Source organism: Mandrillus leucophaeus, unplaced genomic scaffold (assembly GCF_000951045.1).
Source record: "Mandrillus leucophaeus isolate KB7577 unplaced genomic scaffold, Mleu.le_1.0 Scaffold14, whole genome shotgun sequence".
NCBI classification, from domain to species: Eukaryota; Metazoa; Chordata; class Mammalia; order Primates; family Cercopithecidae; genus Mandrillus; species Mandrillus leucophaeus.
In genome coordinates this window covers 6,559,370-6,581,932 of record NW_012101365.1, presented here as the reverse complement: position 1 = coordinate 6,581,932, position 22,563 = coordinate 6,559,370, and the positions used below count along the sequence as shown (strand labels likewise).

Genomic DNA, 22,563 nt, shown 5'->3' with positions numbered 1-22,563 from the left:
TCTTTTGGTATTAAATGAAAACTTGACAAGAGGCAATTTCTTACATGTTAGTGGCATGTGGAACCTGAAAGCATATCAGTGAATTTTTTGTTCTCTGTCACATTAAAATCCATTGGTCTCTACACTTTGAATGGATCTTGTGCCCACATACAATTTTTATAACATCAGGCATTCGAAATTTGGAAAATCATGGTTCACTGAGTATGTGCCTTACAAATATTAATACATTTCACTGTATAATATCTAAACATCAAACTTGTTAATATCACCAGTGATCTTGTCAAGTTCATGGTAGTGGATATGTTTCCAAAATTTTAATTTTCTCATAGAAACTCCAATCTTGTTATTAGTAACAGGTAATGTTATTTGTTTTCCTTGAAATGATAGGGTCTCTGCATTTTTTTATACAATGCATGGCAAATATCTAAGCCCAAATAACCATAGTTTGGCAGTTTTTTCATCAAGAAAAAATGGTGTTCCAGGAAAAAAAGTGGTCTTATTGACTGATGTTTATGTCCCCCAAAAATATATATGTTGAAACCTAATCCCCAATCCGATGGTATTAGGAGGTGGGACTTTTGGGAGGTGACTAGGTCATGAGGGTGAAGCCCTCATGAATGGAATTAGTGCCCTCATTAAAGAGATTACAGGGACCTCCCACATCCCTTCCACCACGTGAGGACACAGCTAGAAGATGATTACCCGTTAACCAAAAAAGTAGGCCCTCACCAGACACTGAATCTGCCAGTGCCTTGATCTTGGACTTCCCAGTCTCTAGAACTGTGAAGCATAAATGCTTGCTGCTTAAACATCCAGTCTATGGTAATTTGTTACAGTAGTCCAAGTAGTAAGACAAGTGGTTACCTTAACTTACAGCTCAAACAATTGCTTTTCCTCAAGACAATCATCATACTCAGTGCATACTCAGTGATTTCTCTATGCATTCTTCCCATTTTGTTACATAGAATACTTAAGTCACATCTATTCAAGGATTGAGGTTTAATTAAATTAACAATTCTTACTGCTTCTAGAAGGACTTTCTTAAGTAAAACTTAAAACTTAGGAGTTTTGTTTGTTTGTTTGTGTGTTCTTTCCTGTGAGTTTAGTGCCACTGCCTTGATTTTGACCAAGGCCCTAGCAGTTTTATCCATTGGTGCCTCTGTACCATCAGTGCAACTGTAAACACAGTAAAAGGGTAAAATAATGTCTTACCGTTATTATGAGAACTGTTTTGAACTTACAGGTCCCCTGAGAAGATATTGGGGACTTCCTGGGGTCTGCAGAACACACTTTGAGAAGCTCTAATCTGTAACACGGTGCTAGCAGGCAGAAGCCCTCCCATCCCTTCAAAGAAAACGTCATTGCCCAGCTCACAATCTTCCCCCTACATCAATTCCTGTCCTCATGCTGGGAGACTCATCATCCCTACAAATGAGTCATCCAACTCTCTGGTTGCTCGGTTGCTCCTCTTCCTCATCTGTAATAATCTTCTCTTCTGAACCTTCTCACTCTCTAAAACAACTTCTCCTCCAAGTCATTCATTCATGAATCACCTGTGAATAGCTACTTGGGGGCTCCACAGCCTCTTGTCTTTCTATCTTACAGGCTTAAGGGGATTCCCACTGCGCTTCTTCTTGAACCTCATTGGGATCTCCATTATCTCGACATCTAAGCTTCCTCCCTTTCAATAAGAACTCCTCTTATCTTTATTTACCTTTATAACCAGTTTTGATTCCATGATTCATCACTTTAAAATCTTACCTATATTCTAAACACCTAGACCCCACTGTTCCCTCAATCACACCTAACTGTAAATCCCAACCCTGAATGAATCCGATTATCTACCTACCTCTTTACTTTGGTTAATTCCTATGTATCTTTCATTCTCATCATAAACATCAATTCCTTAGGGAAATATTTCCTGATATCCAGACTGGTTGAAAACCTCCTTCATATGATTTGGTCAGTCTCTGCACATTTTCTCAATATTTAATTATCAAACTTGTAATATTTGTAAAATTTATTTTTTCTCTACCAGATTCTAGGCTCTATGAATGCAGAAACTGTCTATATTTGCTACAGAGTTCCCAGCACCTGTCATGGGCCAGGGCCACGGAAAGTGCTCAGTAACTATTTACAAAAGGAAAAAAAGAAGGAAGGGAAAGAGGGAAGGAAAAAAGGAAGGAAGGAAGGAAGGAAGGAAGGAAGGAAGGAAGGAAGGAAAGAAGGAAGGAAAGGAAGGAGGGAGAGAAGGGACTGAGATAGGGAGGGAAGAGAAAGAATAAAACCAATTTCTGGGATATAGACAGTGACATTGTTGAGATATTTATTTGAACCTGATTCTTATAATCTAAATTAAATTAGATCCTGGTATCTCGACATTCAAATGGCTCAGGGTTTGTTACACACGTCATTTTTCTAATAGACTGTTCTAATAATAAAAGTTTGAAGTGTGGGAACATGGATAATCGGAAGGAGAGAGAGAAGGTATAGGGAGAAGGTTTGGGAACAGGAAAGGACTCCAGCATTATTTCTGCATCTCACTACAGAATTGTCAAGATAATGTCACTGTAAGCCCATAGAGACTGCATTATGTGTCAAACCGGAGGGAAACAGTACTAATGGATGGAAGCAAAAGCCTAGACAGAGCAGTGGTGTATTGCTGTAGTTTCAAAAGCCTTGTGACATGATGTCTAGACGGAGGCATACACGCTAATGCTATCACGGAGGCCAGAGTACAGAAAGTACACCAGGACCATTCATTAAAGTTGTTACAGGGCCCCAACCTTTTAGCCAATACCAATGTGACCAACATTTTATTATTCCAATAATTTTTTCAATGTAGTTCATTTTTTGATCATTATAAAAGTAATACATTCTCATTACAGAGAACATGGGAAAGATTATAAATGAAAAGAATTGTCCCAAATTTTGCTATCATGAATATTTAGTTATATTTTCTTCTGTTTATTTTCATAACACATTGAAGTCATACTGAGTATTACATTTTATATCCTGATTCTTCCACTTAATAATAGAGCAGAAACCTAAACTATTTATGGTAATACACATTGTTCCACTCCCCTTACATTAAACAATTGGATTATTGAGTCCCCAGTTTTTCAGTATTCAAGTTATTTGTTGAAGATATATCCTGTAGAGTGGGATGACTGCATTGAAGGGATTTTAGAACTTATGGCACATATTGCCAAATGGCTTTCCAAAAGAACTGTATAAATTGTTTAATTACTTAAGGAGCCATTCATAATTCTGTGGCCTAATAAATCTTGGAAAATATTTTTAAGGCATCTCTCAGCTGGCAAAAGTCTACTCAATCAGTAAGACATTTAATATGGAGCACAGGGACTTAGGAGTCTTTGCTTCTCATCTTCAGTTTGTCTGTCACCTGCTGGGCTACTATGAGCAAGCTGCTTTAATTGACTTTAAGTTGTTTAATCTGTGGAATGAGCACAATTCTATATGGTGCTATTGCAGCGTTTCTCAAAGAGTACCCTGCAGAGTACAGTTCCTGAGATATGCACAGGGGTCGGGGAGGAAGAGGAGAAAAGTTCCATGGTCAAATACATTTGGATGAACTGCATACACCATATCATTCTTGGAGATTTAAAATGCCCAATAACATATTAAAGGCTCAGAGAGTTTCTGCATTTTAATTTGCTTACGCTGGCATTTCCCAAATTTTGTGAGGAAACACAGGCCATTTCTTTTTTTATGCATCATCTGTAAGACTATGTAACACAGTTGAAACACTGATGTAAAAGAAAGAGGTTTAGAGTTCAGCAAATATGCATTTGAATCTGATTTCTGCTACTTACTGAATTTCAATTTTCTTATAGCTATGAAACAGGGAAAATTGTTTGCAAGACTATTTTGAATATAGGATGAGATCATGTATGTAAAATCTCAAGCACAAGCCTGGCATACATGTTAGCGTCACTGTAACCTTGTCAACCTCACACATGCTCATCAAACCTCTCCGTCTTCATCAAAAATGTATTGAATGTACTCGGATAGGGCTGTGGACAAGTGACATGCTTCCCATCTGCCTTTTAAAATAGAGCAGCTTATTGCGCAAAGGGTCTAAAACCTAGAGTTGAATAAGCAACATGCAAGTTAAATACTTGACCCAGAATGTGGCCACTTCAGCAATTTAGAAAAGAAAATAATTAATTAGCTACCAATCCTAGGCTAGAAGGTCAGAAAGCCCAACCCTGATGATTACCAGGGGGTTGTCCTAATAAATTGGCTCAGCTTGTATTAAAATCTGATTATCACTCATCATATAATCTTGAGCCAGTCCCATCCAGTTACATGGAGATTCCATCATACAATAGAGGTATTTTAGATTTAACTTTGAAAGCGCTCAGTCTTCAGCAACCTCCATGTTGCTAAGTCCAGTAGAAAGTTGTCTGGTTTTGTTTTACTCGCCCTCTGCTATGGTTTATTTGTCCCCACTCATGTTGATTGCATGAGTGTAATAAGTAGGGGGGAAAAAACAAAACTCATATTGAAACTTGATTCCCGATGTGGCAGTGTTGGGCCTGGTGGGAGGTGTTTGGGTCCTGAGACAGATCCCTCAGGAAAGGCTTAGTGCTGCTTTTGCAGTAGTGAGTGGGTTCTCCTGGCTAGACAGACTCATTCTCGCTGGTTCCCATGGAAATTAGTTGTTATAAAACAAGGTTCCTCCTCCTGTTTGGTCCCCTTCAAATGTGCCCACTTCCTTTTTTACCTTCTCTGCCATGTTTTGACGCAGCACAAAAGTCCTCACCAGGATGTTCCTATTTTCTTTATAGAACTTAAAGTATATAAAATATTTGCATACACTTTTCTAGAACAGAAGCTTCATGAGAGCTGAGAGCAAGGACTTTGTCTTTCTCATTTATATCCCCAGGGCCCAGAACAGTGCCTGGCATATATTGGGTGCTCAATAAAACAAAATAAGCATGTATATGTCAATTAAAAAAGGAAAAGCTCTCACCAGAAGCCAAGCAGATGCTGGCACCATGCTTCTTGTACAGCTTGCACAACCATGAGCCAAATAGACCTCTTTCCTTTATAAACTACACAGCTTCAGGTATTCCTTTATAACAACACAAAACTGACTAACACACAGTCTGTTAACCACTTTTTTCTTCATGAGAACTTTCATCTCTTGGACTTCTTCAGCATAATTCCTCCTCACTCTCTTCCTACCTCTGGCCAGTTCTCCTCCAAAAACTGGAATTCTTCAAGGTGCAGTCTGCTCTTTCTTCTTTTTCTCTTTCTGCTTTTCTCACCCTTAAGAAGGTAAGATCCATGTCCTTGGCTTCATACACGATCTGTGCAAATGTTTCTACATTTAGGCCTTCAACTTAGACTAGTCCTCTGTAATCCTGTTTTGTTTATCCAGCTTCTCCATTTGATATGTCTATCAAATGCCCCTTAGACATGGCAAACTTAATGGTTCCACATCTAAACTATTCATTTTCTCTTTTAAGCAGTTCCTTGTTATGCCCTCCTGTGGGCCAAGACCTTCTTCTACTTTACCTTTCTCCAATCCGTTCTCTGCACAGCAATGAAGATAATTTTTTCAAATGAGAAATAAGATAATATCCTTCCTTTATAAGACTCTCAGTGATTTTTGTTTTGTGTGTGTGCTTTACTACACATAGACTCAAATCCAAATTTCTCATTGTGGTGCCTAAGGTCCTCTGGGATCTGGCCTCTGTCCAATTTTTTGACTTCTTCTTAAGGCATTTCTCTGCTTTCATGCTACTCTCATTCTTCAGTCCTCAAACATGACAAGCCACTTCCAATCACAGAGTCTTAGCACAGGTGATCCCTCCGCTTTACCCTGCTCTTTACCTAGCTTCTCCCTACCGCCCTTCACATCTCAGTTTAAATGCCACCTCCACAGAAAATTCCCTCAATCAGCCTGTCTTTAGATTGCTCTGATATCCTCTAACAAAGGGCCCATTTATTTCCTTCGCAGTATTTATCACAATGTAAAAGAAAATTTTTTTTTTTTCTTTTGAGACAGAGTCTTGCTCTGTTGCTTACATCAGAGAGCAGTGGCACAATCTTGGCTCACTGCAGCCTCCGACTCCCAGTTTCAAGCGATTCTCATGCCTCAGTCTCTCAAGTAGCTGAGACTACAGGCATGTACCACCATGCCCAGCTAATTTTTTGTATTTTTAGTAGAGACCGGGTTTCACTGTATTGGTCAGGATGGTCTCGAACCCCTGAGCTCAAGTGATCCGCCTGCCTCGTCCTCCCAAAGTGCTAGGATTACAGGTGTGAGCCACCACACCCACAATTTTTAAGATAATATTTTTGGTTACATGTTTATTGAGTCCATCGCTACACTATAAATTCCATGAGTGTTGAAACATTATCTGTTCAGTTTATTACCTAACACCTAGCATACCTGTAATATTTATTTATTGAATGAATGAATAAAAAATCCAGAAAAGTATTCACTGTGTGCTAGATGCACATAGAATTCCATACAGAACTTTAAGTTCCAAGCATGTACTGGGCTCTCCTGCAGTATTTGCAGAACGCTATTTCCTCCACAAAATTTTAATCATATCTCATTCATCTGGCCGAACCTTTCCACTTCAGTTCATTCTCTCCAGATAGCTTTCCTTAGCCTGCCTGTCCTATGCTAACATAGTGCCATATACGTAGAGCTTCTAATACTTTATTCCTACTCCTAGACTGCAAGCTCTAGAAGACTGAGATCATGACTGTATTGCTCACCATTGTACCCTAGTGCTAAGCACAGTATCTCGAATATATTATCTCATATAATCTTAAGTTATTCATTAACATTTCACAAGAACACTGTGGGGGTAGGAAGTACTATTTCCATTTTATAGATGAGTAAAACGATTCATAAGAAGTTGAAATAACTGGCTTAAGGTTCTGTAGGTAGAAAGTGGCAAGGCCAGAATTCAAACCAACAAAGACTCCAAAGCCTATGCATTTTTTAAGCATTCCAAGATGTATTCTGAAGGATTTCTGACAAAAGAGAAACAGGGTAATAAAAATAATTTTCTAAAGGCTTACCATGTACCAGGTTCTGTTATAAGTACTTTACATAAACTTACTCAAGTCCTGACAAAAACTCTATGAAATATGTATTAGCTCCATTTCATAGATGAAAAAAAAAAAAAATGAAGCCTAGGAAGTTTAAGCAACTGGCCCAAGTTCCATAGCCACTACGTGGTGATGCCAGGACTGAATCCCAGATTGATTATACTTTATAGACCAGACCCAATGCCACCTGAAGTATTGCTAAAGATTAGTTACCCTAAATAAAAGTCTCCATATTACATGATTCACTTTTGAGTCACATCCACTACTCCAATTGTTTTTATTAATTAAAAATTCATGTTTCCTGAATACACATCAATTTTCAGTCGTCTGGACTACTATTAAAAATATTCACATGGCCTTGGCCAAAGATGCTTTGGTAAATATACTCTGATGTCCACAAAAGCAATAAAATAAAAAGGGACATCATGATTGAAACTTCTTTAGGGTCAACTGCCTATAGGCCCACTTAACAAAAAGAAATAGCTTTAGATACTTAGATAGTTGTCCTCTGTGTTTGGGATCCTCAGTCACGTTTTTAAAATTCTCCTAAGGAATTCTGCTTTTCATCAATGGAAAAGTTGGGTTGAAAATGTTGGCCTTCAACTGATGGATAATAAAAACAACACTCTTAGAAGAATGTAATAAGGGTTAAATTGGCCAGTATTCGTAAATGCCTATCAGAGTTATCTTGTTATTGAATACTCCTCTTCTTTCTCTAGGGTTCAGTTTCTTGCTCTGTAACATGAGTGGATTAAGCTAGATACTAAATCCTTCCTAATTCTAAAGACCAACAAAATAGAAATAATGGAACTAGCATACAAGAACTTTGAAAGAGTTATTGTAAATATGCTCTATTATTTGAGGAGAATTAAGAAGCTAATGAGAAGGGTAGCAGAAGATATTAAAAGATACCAAATGAGACATTTAAAACTGAAAATTATATTAACTCAAATTTAAAATTCACTGGATAGGCTTAACAGCAGATTAAACATTGCAGAACAAAAAATTAAGAAATATGTAGTTATAGAAACCAAAATGAAACAGAAAATAAACCGCCAACAACAAAAAAAAGAAAGAGCATCAGTGACCTGAGGGACTTTATCCAGCAGGCTAGCATCTCTGTAATTGGACTATCAGAAAGAGAGATGAGAATGTATGGGGCAGAAAACATATATGAATGAATCATTGCAAAAATTTTCAAATTTGATGAAAACTATAAACCCACAAAATCATATCACCTTGGAATTAGAAAAATATAAATCTAAAAGATGGCCCATAAAAAGAAGAAAATAGAAACAAAGAAGACATGGGACAAATAGAAAACAAATAGTAAAATAGCGAACTCAAGCCCAAGTTTATCAATAATTATATTTGATGTAAATGGTCTAATTACTATAATTAAAAGACAGAGATTGTGAGACTAGCTAAAGCAAGCCTCATCTATGTATGTTCACATGAATTATATTTTTAAATATAGTCATATAAGTTAAAATAAAATAATAGAAAAAGATTTGCCATGCACATACAGATCATAAGAAAGCAAGGATAACTATATGTACTAATGATAAATAAAATAGTTTGCAGAACAGGGACCATTGCCAGGGATAATGGAAGCCTTTCATGATAATAAGGGGGTAAATTATCAAGCAGTCAGAATAATTCTAGATGTGTGTGTGTGTGCCTGTGTGTGTGTATTTAATAACAGAGCTTTAAAATACATGGAGCTAAAACTGATAGAACTGTAAGTAGGCAAATCCACAAATACAGTTGGAGATTGCAACATTCTTTTCTCAGTAATCAATAGAACAAGATGAAAACTTGAGTGACATTAACAATCAGCTTGACTTAATTGACTTGGAACTACACTGAACAACAGAATAATGCACTTTTTTGAGCATATGGAATATTCACTAAGGTTGGCCACACTCTTAGTAAAAACCAAATCCCAATACATTAAAAGAATTGCAATTAAAACTTCTAGGCAAATTAAAAACTTGAAAACTTCTAAGCAACATACATACTGAAAGGTGTTATTTGTATAAAACATGTAATAGAGATCCACTGATTTTGAGGCTGAAGATTATAACTTCCTTCCATCACCATTGTTTTAAAATTTTTTTTTCAAATAACATACTTTGAATTAAGATTTTATAATGAGCAAACGTTAAATATGGACTTATAAAATAAATGTGTGCCATTAAAATGTAAATCTATATATTATCTGTTTTCAATGTTAGAGTTCATGTGAAATTTTATTTTGCAGGGGAAAAGAGTGCTATTACTTAAAAATAAAGTTTAAAATCTCTGACTGATCAGAAAGATCCATGCCAACTGGTATATTATAAATTTGTTCTGTCTGATTATTGTCAACCATCAAGGGAATGAAAATACCAAAAAATAACAATAACAATCACACAAAGCACTGGTGACAGCTTTCACTGAACACTTGCTAGGTAATAGGTAGTAGGTATTGATCTAAGTACTTTCATGCATTTAATTTTTGTTCTTTCTTTCCTCCCATTTTACAGGTAAGGAAAATGAAGCTTGGAAAAATTAAATAACTTGCCTGAGATCAGACAGCTAGTAAATGTCAGTGCCAGAATTTGAACCTAATAAAATCTTTTCACCATGTAGCTTTTCACTTTCAAAGTCAGTGTCAGACACACTGGTATTAGATACAAAGACCTCATGATTTCCTTCTTCAGCACGTTGTAAAGTATTTAATTGGTTCTATTTCGCCTTGACTTGAAATTTGCCTCTTCACTGGTCTGTCTTGTTTGATAAGTTCATCAAACATCAAGACTCTTTGTTCATTTTCAAAAAGGATTACAATGATAAGCTTTTATAATTAAGAATATCTCGGCGGAGATTTCCTTTACCACAGTTCTCTTGTTTTATCTTCTAATTATTAGAGATGAATTTTCTGATTTCAAAATTGTATTTCCTTTAAATACAAGTTACAGATTAACTGCTTTTAAAAATGCTTTCCTCCCTTCTGAACTGTTACTTAAAGGAACTCTCACTTGCTCTAGCATTTAAAAGCACTAATGATTCAAAATTGCATCATCTATCAAGAATTATAATTAAATAATTCTATTTAACATCTTTAATGTTTGGGAGAAAGGGATTGCTTTAAAGCTATCCCAAAGGTGAAATAAAGGACTGCTTAGGCTCCACAAAATACTTAATATTAAGATACAAAAAAAAAAAAAAAAAAAAAAACTCGTGAAGCTAGGTTGGAAATCTCAAGAAAATAGAATGGGTAAAATGCAATGTACATATGAAACTATATCACCTCCCTCTATTATCCCACAGCAAAAGATAAAGTCAGTTTTAGAATCAAATGACCCAGCATCTCTATAGTCCTTTGCCTCCCCCAAAGTGATTTTGAACACATTATCTAATTTTATCCTCCCCCAAAACTATGAGACAGGTACTCTTATGATGCTGTTTTACAGATAAGAAAGTAGGGGTTAAGTTAACTGTTCAGCACCACTCAGGAGAACTATCATTTATTAAGTGTCTACTATAAGCTGAGTACATTTTATATTCAGGATCTTATTTTATCTACATTAACTCTTATAAAAGAGGTATTATTATTCTCGTTTTACAGCTAGGGAAACTAAGGATCAAACAGATTAAATGATTTACCCTGAATTACTCAGCTTCTAAGCATTAGAGCTGTGATTTACACGTAGGCCAATTTAGCACGGTCTTTTCACTGTCCCATCCTCCTCCACGGGAGTAGCAATAACATGAAAAGAGGTTATTTTCCATTCCAACACAGCCTCTGCTGCAAACATAAAAGTGTCTTAGTTCCCCAGCAGGCGATTCCTATGTGCAAGTTTTGCAGAGACATATGGCCCACTTACTGGTTCACCTTCTCCTGTGCAGTTACCCCAGGCTGACAAGTCATCAAAGACAAGATGAAGAAAACAACAGCAAACATCTCAGCCAGAAGCCACCGCGCTATATTACCTTGAAGGAATAAAACTATCTATTCAGGAAATTGGAGTAAAAGATGTCTACAGGCTGGGACCTGTAAGATCTATCTGATGTTAGAAACTCACCCAATACACACAAATTCGCACGGAACTCAATTGATTCTCTTTCAAATGTGGTTAAATAGTAACCAGAGTATTGATTACCTAAATACTCTAAAAATGTTCCAGACACCAAAGGTCACTGCCCTTTAGACCTTTTGAAAAACAATATCCATGTGGTTAAGGAAAAGAAGATATTTAACCAACAACAGCTTAGCAAAGAGGTCTTATTTTCAAACAGAGACAAAAACCAAACCACGATGCAGTTCTAGAATTCCTGGTCTTTTCCGTTATCTCTTGGAACTTCTGAGGTCAGATCAATCTATTTCACAAGACTGAAACAAGGCTAATATTGTCATATCAACTCAGACATAAAGCACTCAGAAAAATGTAGGAAATGCCAACAGTTACATGAAAGTTCTACTATATACTGCCAAACATCTAAATCCTGAAATATATGTGTAATTCAATGGACTTTCCACTTTTCATACAGACACTGGCTATCATCAAGATCCAGCATATCTGTTTCTTGAGGGGGCCAGATGTCTTAAATAGACATCTCCAGAAGCACTCTCTAGAATTATAATGTCAAATGTCAATAGAACCACACAACTGGGCTAATGGTACCATACCTGCATATAATTTCTTACTCTCCAAGACATAAATTAAATTAAATTAAGAGTTGGGGTGTCCTTTGTAGGGACATGGATGCAGCTGGAAACCATCATTCTCAGTAAACTATCGCAAGAACAGAAAATCAAACACCACATGTTCTCACTCATAGGCGGGAATTGAACGATGAGATCACTTGGACACAGGAAGGGGAATATCACACACCGGGTCCTATTGTGGGGAGGGTGGAGAGGGATAGCATTAGGAGATATACTTAATGTAAATGATGAGTTAATTGGTGCAGCACAGCAACATGGCACATGTATACATACGTAACAAACCTGCACGTTGTGCACATGTACCCTAGAACTTAAAATATAATAATAATAAAAAAAAAATGCCAAGTCTGACATTTTGAAAACAAAAAACAAACAAACAATAAAAAAAAATTAATAAAGATGGATGGATAGATAGGTAGGTAAATAGATGATGGATAGATACACAGACAATAATTGAAGGCCTACTATGTGGCAGGCATTTCATATGTCTTATTTAATTTTCATAGCAGGGATATGAGATAGAAATTATTAATTCCATTTAGATGGAATTAATGAAGACGAAGAAATGGAGGCCCAGAGTAAGTAACTAACTTGCCGAAAGTTGTACAGCTATCTCACTATCCTTGGGAATATTTAGATTCTCTCATTAGCAGGACTGTCCAGTAGTATCATTACTGATCTCAAAGTTAGGAGAAATTTTAATGAATGACTAGTATGCTTAAGAAAATGTGTTTCTGATTTAAACGCGGAGATTTTTTTAAAGGCACCAAATTTTTATCATCTCCCTTTTCTCAGAGATTTTGGTAAACTTGACAGAAGTAAATGTGGATTCTGGGTCCTGGCAAGTCCCTGGAGCCTATGATTTCTGTGTCTCTCTTTCTCCTACCTCTTTTCATTTGGACTCCTGGGTCCTCTTGGCCTCAGTTCTACCCTACTTTGAAAATCACACTTTCTTTTTTTTTGCTCCACAATATTCCAGCGTGACTAGCATTTCATTATGCTTTCACTGAAGATATGAAAGACAATGGGGGGTGTTCTATCTGGGCACCATGGGGCCAGCTCATGATGACACATCTGGCAGCCACCTCTTTCTACCAACTTCCCGTCCTTTCTCATCCATAGTCAAAATTCCTGACGCAGATCCACAGAGTCCCCTGGGAATTGTAGCTCAGGTTCCCCGACTCCTCCTACAGCTTTTCTCATGAGGAGAAGACTTCCCCTACAACAATGTTCTCCACTAGGGGTGATTTTGCCCTCAGGGGATATTTGACAATGTTCAAAGATATTTATGTTATCACAACCTGGGGGGTTGTGCTACTGGCACCTAGTGGATAAAGGCCAGGGATGCTGCCACACGTCCTACAATGCCCAGGACAGGCCCCCACAACAAAAAATTGTCTGGCCCAATATATCAATAGTACCTAGGCTGGGAAACACTGACCCATGGAAAAGCTTGTCTGCCTTCCTCTGATTCCTGAAATACAAGCCATTGGGTCTTCCTTCCTAAAGCGGCTCCTTCTTGAAATGTCTCTGATGCCTTTTCTCCCTACCTAAGCCCTCAATGGCTTTGGGACTCCTTCTTAACCTTTATCACCTCTCCCACCCCATCCCCAACACGGTCCCTTACATCCCACCATATTCCTCTGTAATATTTTCCCGCCAACCTTCTCTCCTTCATCCTCACTGTCTTTGATCCATATCAGGGCCTCATCTCTCTGTAATTCTCATAACCCACTCCTAGTGGGCCTCCAGTTCTCTCTCACTTCAACCCTCCCTCTCTAGCACTGCTAGATTCATCAACAAGAAAACAGTCCCTGACAACATCACTGTCCTGCTCAGAAAGCTGCAGTGGCTCCCCCATTGTCTATAAGAGTAAAAGTCCAAATTCCTTCATAAATGAGTCCCAGCCCATTTTTGCAGCCTTATCAACCACAACTCTGCAATGGTCCCCTACAGCATAGTCTAGGTTCCCCTCACCTTCCTCATGCTTTGCTGCTGCTGTGGCTTTGCTCACACTGGGCCTTCCACCTGAACTACCTTCGTCCATCATCTCCTCCCTTTCTGCCAAGCATCTTCTCAAATGTCAGATCCATCATGGATCTTTTGCTGGTGGCTCCATTTAAAAGGTATCTCCTTGGAAGCTCAACCTCATAAATGTGCTAGCAGCACTTCTAATTTTTGTTGCATATTCTTCTAGGGGAGCAGGGCTTAACTGGAGAACGTACATTTCTTTAGTGTCAGTTTTGTGTCTGATTCTTCTTTATAATCATCCATATCACTTAACAATAAAATCTTTAATCGGAAATAGTTGTTGAGTGAATAAGCAAATAAGCAATTAAAAATAGATTACTATTTCAGAATATTTTCAGGTATATTTTCTCATTTAATTCTCAAAATAATCTTGTGAGATAAAAATTATTATCCTATCCTGGGCAACATGGTGAAACCCCATCTCCACAAAAATTACAAAAGTTAACCAGGCATGGTGAAGTGCATTTGTAGTCCCAGATACTTGGGAGGCAGAAGTGGCAGGATCATCAGATCTTGTGAGCCAAGATCACGCCACTGCACTCCTGCCTGTGTGACAGAGCCAGACCATATCTCAAAAATAAATAAATATATAAATATATAAATATCATTATCCTGAAGAGAATCTTGAGAGTCAGAGAGATAGTGATTGAGGGGGAAAATGAAACTAAGGTGTTTGAAATCCCAGGCCCAGTGCCTACCACCTTATACGTCTATTTAATCTTCACAGCAATCACGCAAGGCCAGTAATACTAATGCAGTTTTGAAAATGAGTATATTGAAATTCAGGGTGGTTAAGCAATTTGCCTGCAATCACACAGCAGGTGAGTCTTAGAGTCATGGATTTATAATCTGTCCAACTGCAAAACTTCAGCTCTTTTTGGTCTGGTGCAACAACTAAGTGGTATATCAGGACTAAGGCCTGGATCTTCTAGCTCCAAGTCTAATGATCTAGTATGCTTTAGCAGAGAATGAATATAATTTCTAGAGGACAAAGAAAGCAAAATCATCACAGGATGAAATCAAAGGAGAAAAGCTAATAAGAAATGGGAGTATTCAGTGTCTCTGTGAGTGAGTGTGTGTGCGCGTGGGCGCACATGTGTGCACACATGCACTGGGACGGGGGAGGGGCATCTATCTGCTTTCAGCCCAAATGTTCTAAGATGAATGGGAAATGCCAAAAAATTGTTAGGTTTGCATATGTGGATTCCACCTTAATTGTAGCATTTTGTTATCAAAGATAGATAGTTATAAAATACCAAGCAGAACAGACATGGAGATGGCAATTCATTTTGAAAACACATTGCCTGTCTTTTCACCATCTAAGTCAGCCTGTGAGTTATGACCTCAGAAGGGAACATGTCCTGTGTTGGCTCAGACAGCTCCCACAGGGTGACATCCAGATCTGTGCTCTCTGCAAAGCTTTTAGAAGCTCTGTGCCACATTCCCCCGTGCTGGCCCTGCGTTTGCCCAATCCAAATAGGAGATCTAAATTCTGCAAATCTAGTGCAAATGGAGGCAATGTGCTGGAGTGGAAAAAAACACAGCCTTAGATCAGAAAGTGCCACTAACCAGTTATTGCCTCCTAGCCTTAGTTTCTTCATCTGTAAAATGGATAAAACAATACCTATCTAACAGGATAGGATCAAGCACCAAATTAGGATATTTAATCTAAAGATATTTAAATATCTAAAATGAAGGTATTTAAACACTAAATGAAGAAATCTACTCACAACTGGGCATTTTGAGCAGCTGTTGCTGCTTTATTCAAACAATGCTCCCCCTTCTCACAATCTATTTTTCCCCATTCATATGCATGAGAGCTTTCATTTAAGTACCAAGAAAGGAGAAAGTGGAAGAAAGGAGGGACCTGGCTAAGAGACTATTGGAGGGAGGATGTGAGAAATCTGTGTGCTGGTTCCTTGGACTGATTGTGAGTCCCTCTGGCAGGACAATGCAACCAGCAGAAGCTGACAGAATGACTCCAACTGTAGATCCAGGTGGCAACGTGGTAGAAAGGCCCCTTCTACCCAAGTTCCAGTATCATTATGGCATCTAAAGCATTGAAAGCTTTGAGAGCAACTCAGAGTAGCAACTTCAACATGGACGTGGCCAATCTCACCATGGTCATAGAAGACATAAAGTTTCGCTGTGCAGCTAACTGATTGGTCAACATGAATGGCTGAACATACAGTTTTGTGGGTTTGCCTAAGGTATCTTTGTGGGGGCTGTATATGTATGTGTATATGTGTGGGTGGGTGTGTGGGTATACTGGGGGATGATATCCTGCACCCTCACTGGAGAAGCCTGCAAAATATTCAGCACAGTATCTGGTACAAAATCTGCAATTAGCAAATGAGCATCTCCTGTCCACTGCCTTCCCCATCCTCCGTTCTTCACCCTTTGTAAGATTACATGTCTTTTATATCTATTTTTCCTCCTGATTACCTCATCAGTCCCTGGTAGCAGCCAACAGACATTAGCAGTGGGTTTTTGACTGGAAATGAAGTAGGGCTGGTTTAGTAATTGGTCTCAATCAGAGGCTTAACAACGAATGGGCTAATGCATGCCTGCTGCTCCCTACTTCATACTGAAGCTTTGTATTTGCATTTCAAGGGTGGATGAGAGGGAGTCACTGTCTGGCTCATTAAAGTAGAAATTAACGACCTTTTCTCAAAGAGGCATTTAGCATTGTAAGCAGCTCTGGCCAAATCTGGGTGTTCCTTCGAAAAGTCTGTGTTGGAATTTGGCTGCAATAAAAACAGAGTTAATTTTGAACCTGAGCAAATTTTGACCTGAGCAAATTCTCCAGGCCTCATCCACTGGTCAGTTGTCTCCTTCTCTGCAGTGCCTTCACTCACAGCTTGGTGCAGCATAGCCCTCTCTGTTCCCACAGTGCCAGTTCATACCACTCGTTTTAAAAGACCACTGACTTGATGGATCGTCCTTCATCCTGCTTGTGATTTCTGTGAACTTCTGGAAGGCAAGGCTATGCCTGCCTGGTCCAGAGTCTTTGTGAATCAGATACGTGAGAGTCAGTGAGTGAAACTAGCTCTCCGTAGCCAGGCTGGCTTCATCTGCCCCTGGTGCAAGCAATAAGGGAGCACGCGGCGTGCAGAGATGTTAAAAACAATCCTAAAGCCCTCTAGAAGTCAGTTAGCTTTGTGTGGTCACTATGAGCAGGCTATTCTAAACAATGTCCCTGGTCACATTGCCTTCTCCCACAGTTTTCAACCTTCCATTCCCTCCTAGCACCACACTGAGATGCCTGTTACTGTCTGTTCTCCAGATACCCTGTGAGCTTTTTGAGAGTGAAGACTATGATTTAAATCATCTTTGTATTTCCACTGCTGACAGATAGTAGGTGCATGTTTTATGTAATTACAGAAGATTTCAGCTTTTAGGTCCAAACATAACTGGATTGAAATCCCAGCACAGCCATGAACCAGTCTTGCAACTTTGGGCAAATTGTTTCACCACTGTGCCTTCATCACCCCTCCTATATAGTGGGTCTGATGATTATTGGGTTTATAAATATATGTAAGTGTGTATATGCATACAGATATATATCATATATACACACAGTACCTAATTAACGTTTACTGAATTGACCTGAATGAGCAAGCATTTCCAGGCAAAATCATAATGAATGCTGTTTTTCTTTGTAATCTTTTCACTTCTCTCCTGATATGGTTTGACTCCGTGTCCCCACCCAAATCTCATCTTGAATTGTACTCCCATAATTCCCACATGTGGTGGGAGGGACGTGGTGGAAGTTAATTTGAATCATAGAGGCGGTCTCTCCCATACTGTTCTTGTGGTAGTGAACAAGTTTCACGAGATCTGATGGTTTCATCAGGAGTTTTTGCTTTTGCATCTTCCTCATTTTCTCTTGCTGCCTCCATGTAAGAAATGCCTTTCACCTCCCACCATGATTTGGAGGCCTCCCCAGCCATGTGGAACTGTAAGTCCAATTAAACCTGTTTTTCTTCCCAGTCTCAGGTATGTCTTTATCAGTAATGTGAAAACAGACTAATGCAGTAAATTGGTACCAGCAGAGTGGGGTGTTGCTGAAAAGATACCCAAAAATGTGGAAATGACTTTGGAACTGGGCAACAGGCAGAGGCTGGAACAGTTTGGAGGACTCAGAAGAAGACAGGAAAATGTGAGAAAGTTTGGAACTTCCTAGATATTTGTTGAATGGCTTTGACAAAAAGCCTGACAGTGATGTGGACAGTAAGGTGGAGATGAAGAACTTGTTGAGAACTGGAGTAAAGGTGACTTTTGTCATATTTTAGCAAAGAGACTGTCAGCATTGGTCCCTGCCCTAGGGATTTGTGGAACTTTGAACTTGAGAAAGATGATTTAGGGTATCTGGTGGAAGAAATGGCTAAGCAGCAAAGCATTGAAGATGTGACTTGGGAGTAGTTAAAGACATTCACCTTTATAAAGGAAGCAGAGCATAAAGCTTCAGAAAATTTGCCGCCTGATGATGTGATAGAAAAGAAAAACCCATTTTCTAGGGAGAAATTCAAGATGGCTGCAGAAATTTGCATAAGTAACGAGGACCTGAATGTTAATCCCTAAGACAACTGGGAAAATGTCTCCGGGGCATGTCGGAGGTCTTCATGGCAGCCCCTCCCACCACAGGCCTGAAGGCCTAGGAGAAAATGGTTTTGTGAGCTGGGCCCAGGGTCTCCATGCTGGGTACAGCCTAGGAACTTGGTGCCCTGCATGCCAGCCTCTCCAGCCGTGGCTGAAAGGGGCCAATGTACAGCTCGGTCCATGGCTTCAGAGAGTGTAAGCCCCAAACCTTGGCAGCTTCCACATGGTATTAAGGCTCAGAGTTCACAGAAGTCAAGAACTGGGGTTTGGGAACCTCCATCTAGATTTCAGAAGATGTATGGAAACACCTGGATGCCCAGGCAGAAGTTTGCTGCAGGGGTGGGGTGCTCATGGGAAACCTCTGCTAGGGCAGTGCAGAAGGGAAATGTGTGGTCAGAGCCCCAACACAGAGTTCCTACTGGGGCACCACCTAGTGAAGCTGTGAGAAGAGGGCCACCATCCTCCAGACCCTAGAATGGTAGATACACTGACAGCTTGCGCCATTGACTGGGAAAGCCACAGACACTCAATGCTAGCCTGTGAAAGCAGCTGGGAGGGAGGCTGTACCCTGCAAAGTCACAGGGGCAGAGCTGCCCAAGACCATGGGAACCCACCTCTTGCATCAGCATGACCTGGATGTGAGACCTGGAGTCAAAGGAGATCTTTTAGAGCTTTAAGATTTGACTGACCTGCTGGATTTTGGACTTGCATGGGCCCTATAACCACTTAGTTTTGGCCAATTTCTCCCATTTGGAATGGCTGTATTTACCCAATACCTGTACCCCCACTATATCTAGGAAGCAACTAGCTTGCTTTTGATTTTACAGGCTCATAGGTGGAAGGGACTTGACTTGTCTCAGATGAGACTTTGGACTGTGGACTTTTGGGTTAATGCTGAAATGAGTTAAGACTTTGGGGGACTGTTGGGAAGGCATGATTGATATTGAAATGTGAGAACATGAGATTTTGAGGGGCCAGGGGTGGAATGATTTGGTTTGGCTCCATGTCCCCACTCAAATCTCATCTTGAATTGTACTCCCATAATTCCCATGTGTTGTGGGAAGGACATGGTGGGAAATAATTTGAATCATGAGAGCACTTTCTCCCATATTGTTCTTGTGGTAATGAATAAGTCTCACAAGATCTAATGGTTTTGTCAGGGGTTTCTGCTTTTGCGTCTTCCTCATTTTCTCTTGCCACTGCCATGTAAGAAGTTCCTTTTGCCTCCTGCCATGATTCTGAGGCCTCCTCAGCCATGTGGAACTGTAAGTCCAATTAAACCTCTTTTCTTCCCAGTCTTGGGTATGTTTGTCAACAGCATGAAATGAACTAATACATCATCCCTTCTGTCATGATTCTCTGTTCCAGAAATACCAACCTGTGGCTATTCAGGTTGGGCTTACTCTCAGCGATGCCCATGATGCCATCTGAAGAATCAGTAATGCCACAAGGGTCACTGAGAAACTGATAGAGACCACTGTGTGTGTGCGCCATTTTTCTATGTATTTTAGGCATCTTTATATTGTCAGCCCATGAGTATTTACATTTTAAATGAGACCCTTAAAGAAATTGTAGCCTTTAAGTCTCAGAGCAATAGTGACCCAATGGACTGATTAGTCAGAACCTGAGCTGTGGGAGTGATGACAAGCTTTTGTTATAGCCAGTGATATAATGCACATGGCAATCTGTTATTGCATTGGTTCCATTGAGGCTTAGGGTTAGACACTGTGGTGGGCATTGAACACTCAGAGATGAAGAGAACACAGCCTCTGTCCATCACCATGCTATGCATACGGGTGAGTGTGTCATGGAGAGCTGCAGAGGGCTAAGCTGGGAGCAGCCACCAACAGCTGCTGATGTGAGACTTAGGCTTTGAAGGAAGTAGGAAGAAGAGGATAGGAGCTTGGTTGATGCAGAAGTTTACTTTAAACAGAGAGAGGAAGAAAGAGCAAGCATCCCAGACACTGAGAATAGAATAAACAAATCCAGGAAGGCACCAAAGAGCATGGCCATCTTGGGGCTCAACCAGCTATCTGGAGGGCTAGAACCAAGTATACCTTGAGAAGGATTGGCAGGACAGGCAAAGCCATATCCAACAACTTTGGGTTTTGTGGTTTTGGTTTTTTGTTGTTGGGTTTTGGTAAGACTCAGGTAGGTATTTCATCCCTAAGGACAGGGAGGTACAATTGAATGAATTGAAGCTGTGGAGCCTCCTGATCAGATTTGTACTTTGCACTCTGGGATACTCTTGGAGGATGCAGTGAGGGGCGGGGATCAGGGAGTTAGGATTGGAAGCAGAGAAACCGGGTTAGAGACCAACTCCCAGGATCTGGAACACCATGCACCTGCCACACAAAGGGAAGCCCTTGGGGGCTCCCCAGAGGGAATTCAGAATCTCCAGAGTCAGGCACCTGGATTCTTACGCTAACCTGTATCAAGACCACATTGCATGAACTTGGGACAGTCATTTGACTTCTCTGGACTTCAGTGTCCACACTCGAGGGCTAGCTTATCTCCACTGCCTCCTCCAGTATGCAACCTTAGGCTTATATAATCCTTATCTCAGAAATCCCTGTTAGAACTGCAGGACCAGGAAGCGCGCACACACACACACACACACACACACACACCCCATTCAAGTCTGTTTTCATACTTTTATTCAAGATTTGTCTTCCCATGAGACACTCTGGGCTGTCAGGCTGTAATTAGACTTTCTCCCAGACAGTGTGGAGTGAGAGACAGAGCCGGATTAGCCCCTGTAAACAAATTTGGTCAGTTCTCTCCTCACCAGCCTCGTTCTGGTTGAGTGGATTTCAGCAGCTCCTGGGTGAATGTTAATGCCCCCCACGTACACAGTTGCAAGAAAAACAATAACTGTGCATTTGTGCCTCCATTTCTTGAGAACGCTCTGGGTTTCACTTTTCAAAGGTCTTTGTGATATAGCACTAGGCAGTGGGGGATGGCATGGCAGGGAAGCAGTGCAAAGAGACTAGAAAGACCTTAAGGCAGGAGGTAAGGCACCTGGGTTTCAAGACAAGCTCAGCCACTAATTGTCTTTGTAACCTTGCAAAAGTCACTTTAGCTCTCTGAGCCTTGGGCATCTCAACTATAAAATGAGGCTAAGCACACCTGCCTCGCGGGCCTGCTGGAAAGAGTAATTGAGATAATGTACATGAGAGTCTTTGGTAATGCTCTGTCGACGAGGGGCCCTGCATCCAGGATCACAGACTCAGCCGCCCACTGCAGAGGATCAGGGAGTCAGGGCAGGTAGAGAGCATTAGGAGAGCTTGGTGCAAAATTCTTGTCAGCATCAGCATCCTAGAAAACAGGAGAGGTCCAGACCAGATGCCCATGAACTGTCCTCTGATGAAAACTGCCCTGAAATTGAATATAGTTATTCACTCCATGAAAGAAGAGAGAAAACAATGAACATTTATTGAGCACTTGTGCTTTTCCTGCCTTCCTTACAGTAGCTTTAAGTGGGAATTCTTATACTCGATCCAAAAAGGAGGAAACTGAGGCCAAAAGGAGGCAGGAGGGAGAGAGGTTTTGAGGCGAAGTTAACCTGACCTCAAAGTCTGACTACGCCCCTGTCTGTGACATAACAAGCAGATTAATGCCAGATTTAGATGAGTGACAGATGCATAATCGGTTATTAAGAAAACAAATGATATATTTGAGGAGGCCGCTACTCATCTTTTCAGAGTGGCATCAGGGAGGAGGGATTTGTGTCATAAATTATATGCGTCACGAAGGCAGGGGCTGTTTACTCACAGCGGTACCCCAGCACCAAGCACACTGCCTGGCACAGAGCAGGCACGCAATCAATATGTGTTGAATAAATGAATAAATGAGCCCTGTGAGGCTCATAATCATCCCTTTAGCTTTTTCTGGCTGATCACAAATAGTAAGAAAGGAAAAGAAAGTCGTTCACATAAATTGTCCAAGGAATTTGCTCACATTCGTTGTACCAATTATTTAAATTTCTGCTGTGGTATAACAAACCACCTAAAAACTCAGTGGCTGGAAACAACATTGGCTTATTATTTCTCAGGATTCTGTGGAAGGTTGTTCAGCTGAGAGCTCAACTGGGGCTGGGACATGAAAGACAGTCT

At 40.1% G+C, this 22,563-nt stretch overlaps 1 protein-coding gene across 1 annotated transcript in view; it reads right to left on the bottom strand.

The window, feature by feature from the left end:
* C8A (complement component 8, alpha polypeptide) overlaps positions 1–11,182 on the bottom strand; it is a 62,998-nt gene extending 51,816 nt beyond the window's left edge. Inside the window, exon 1 of the mRNA XM_011973845.1 lies at positions 10,974–11,182. Within this exon, the coding sequence (XP_011829235.1) occupies positions 10,974–11,050 (77 nt within the window). The 5' untranslated portion in view covers positions 11,051–11,182. The remainder of the gene's footprint in view (positions 1–10,973) is intronic.
* Between the last annotated feature and the right edge of the window lie 11,381 nt (positions 11,183–22,563).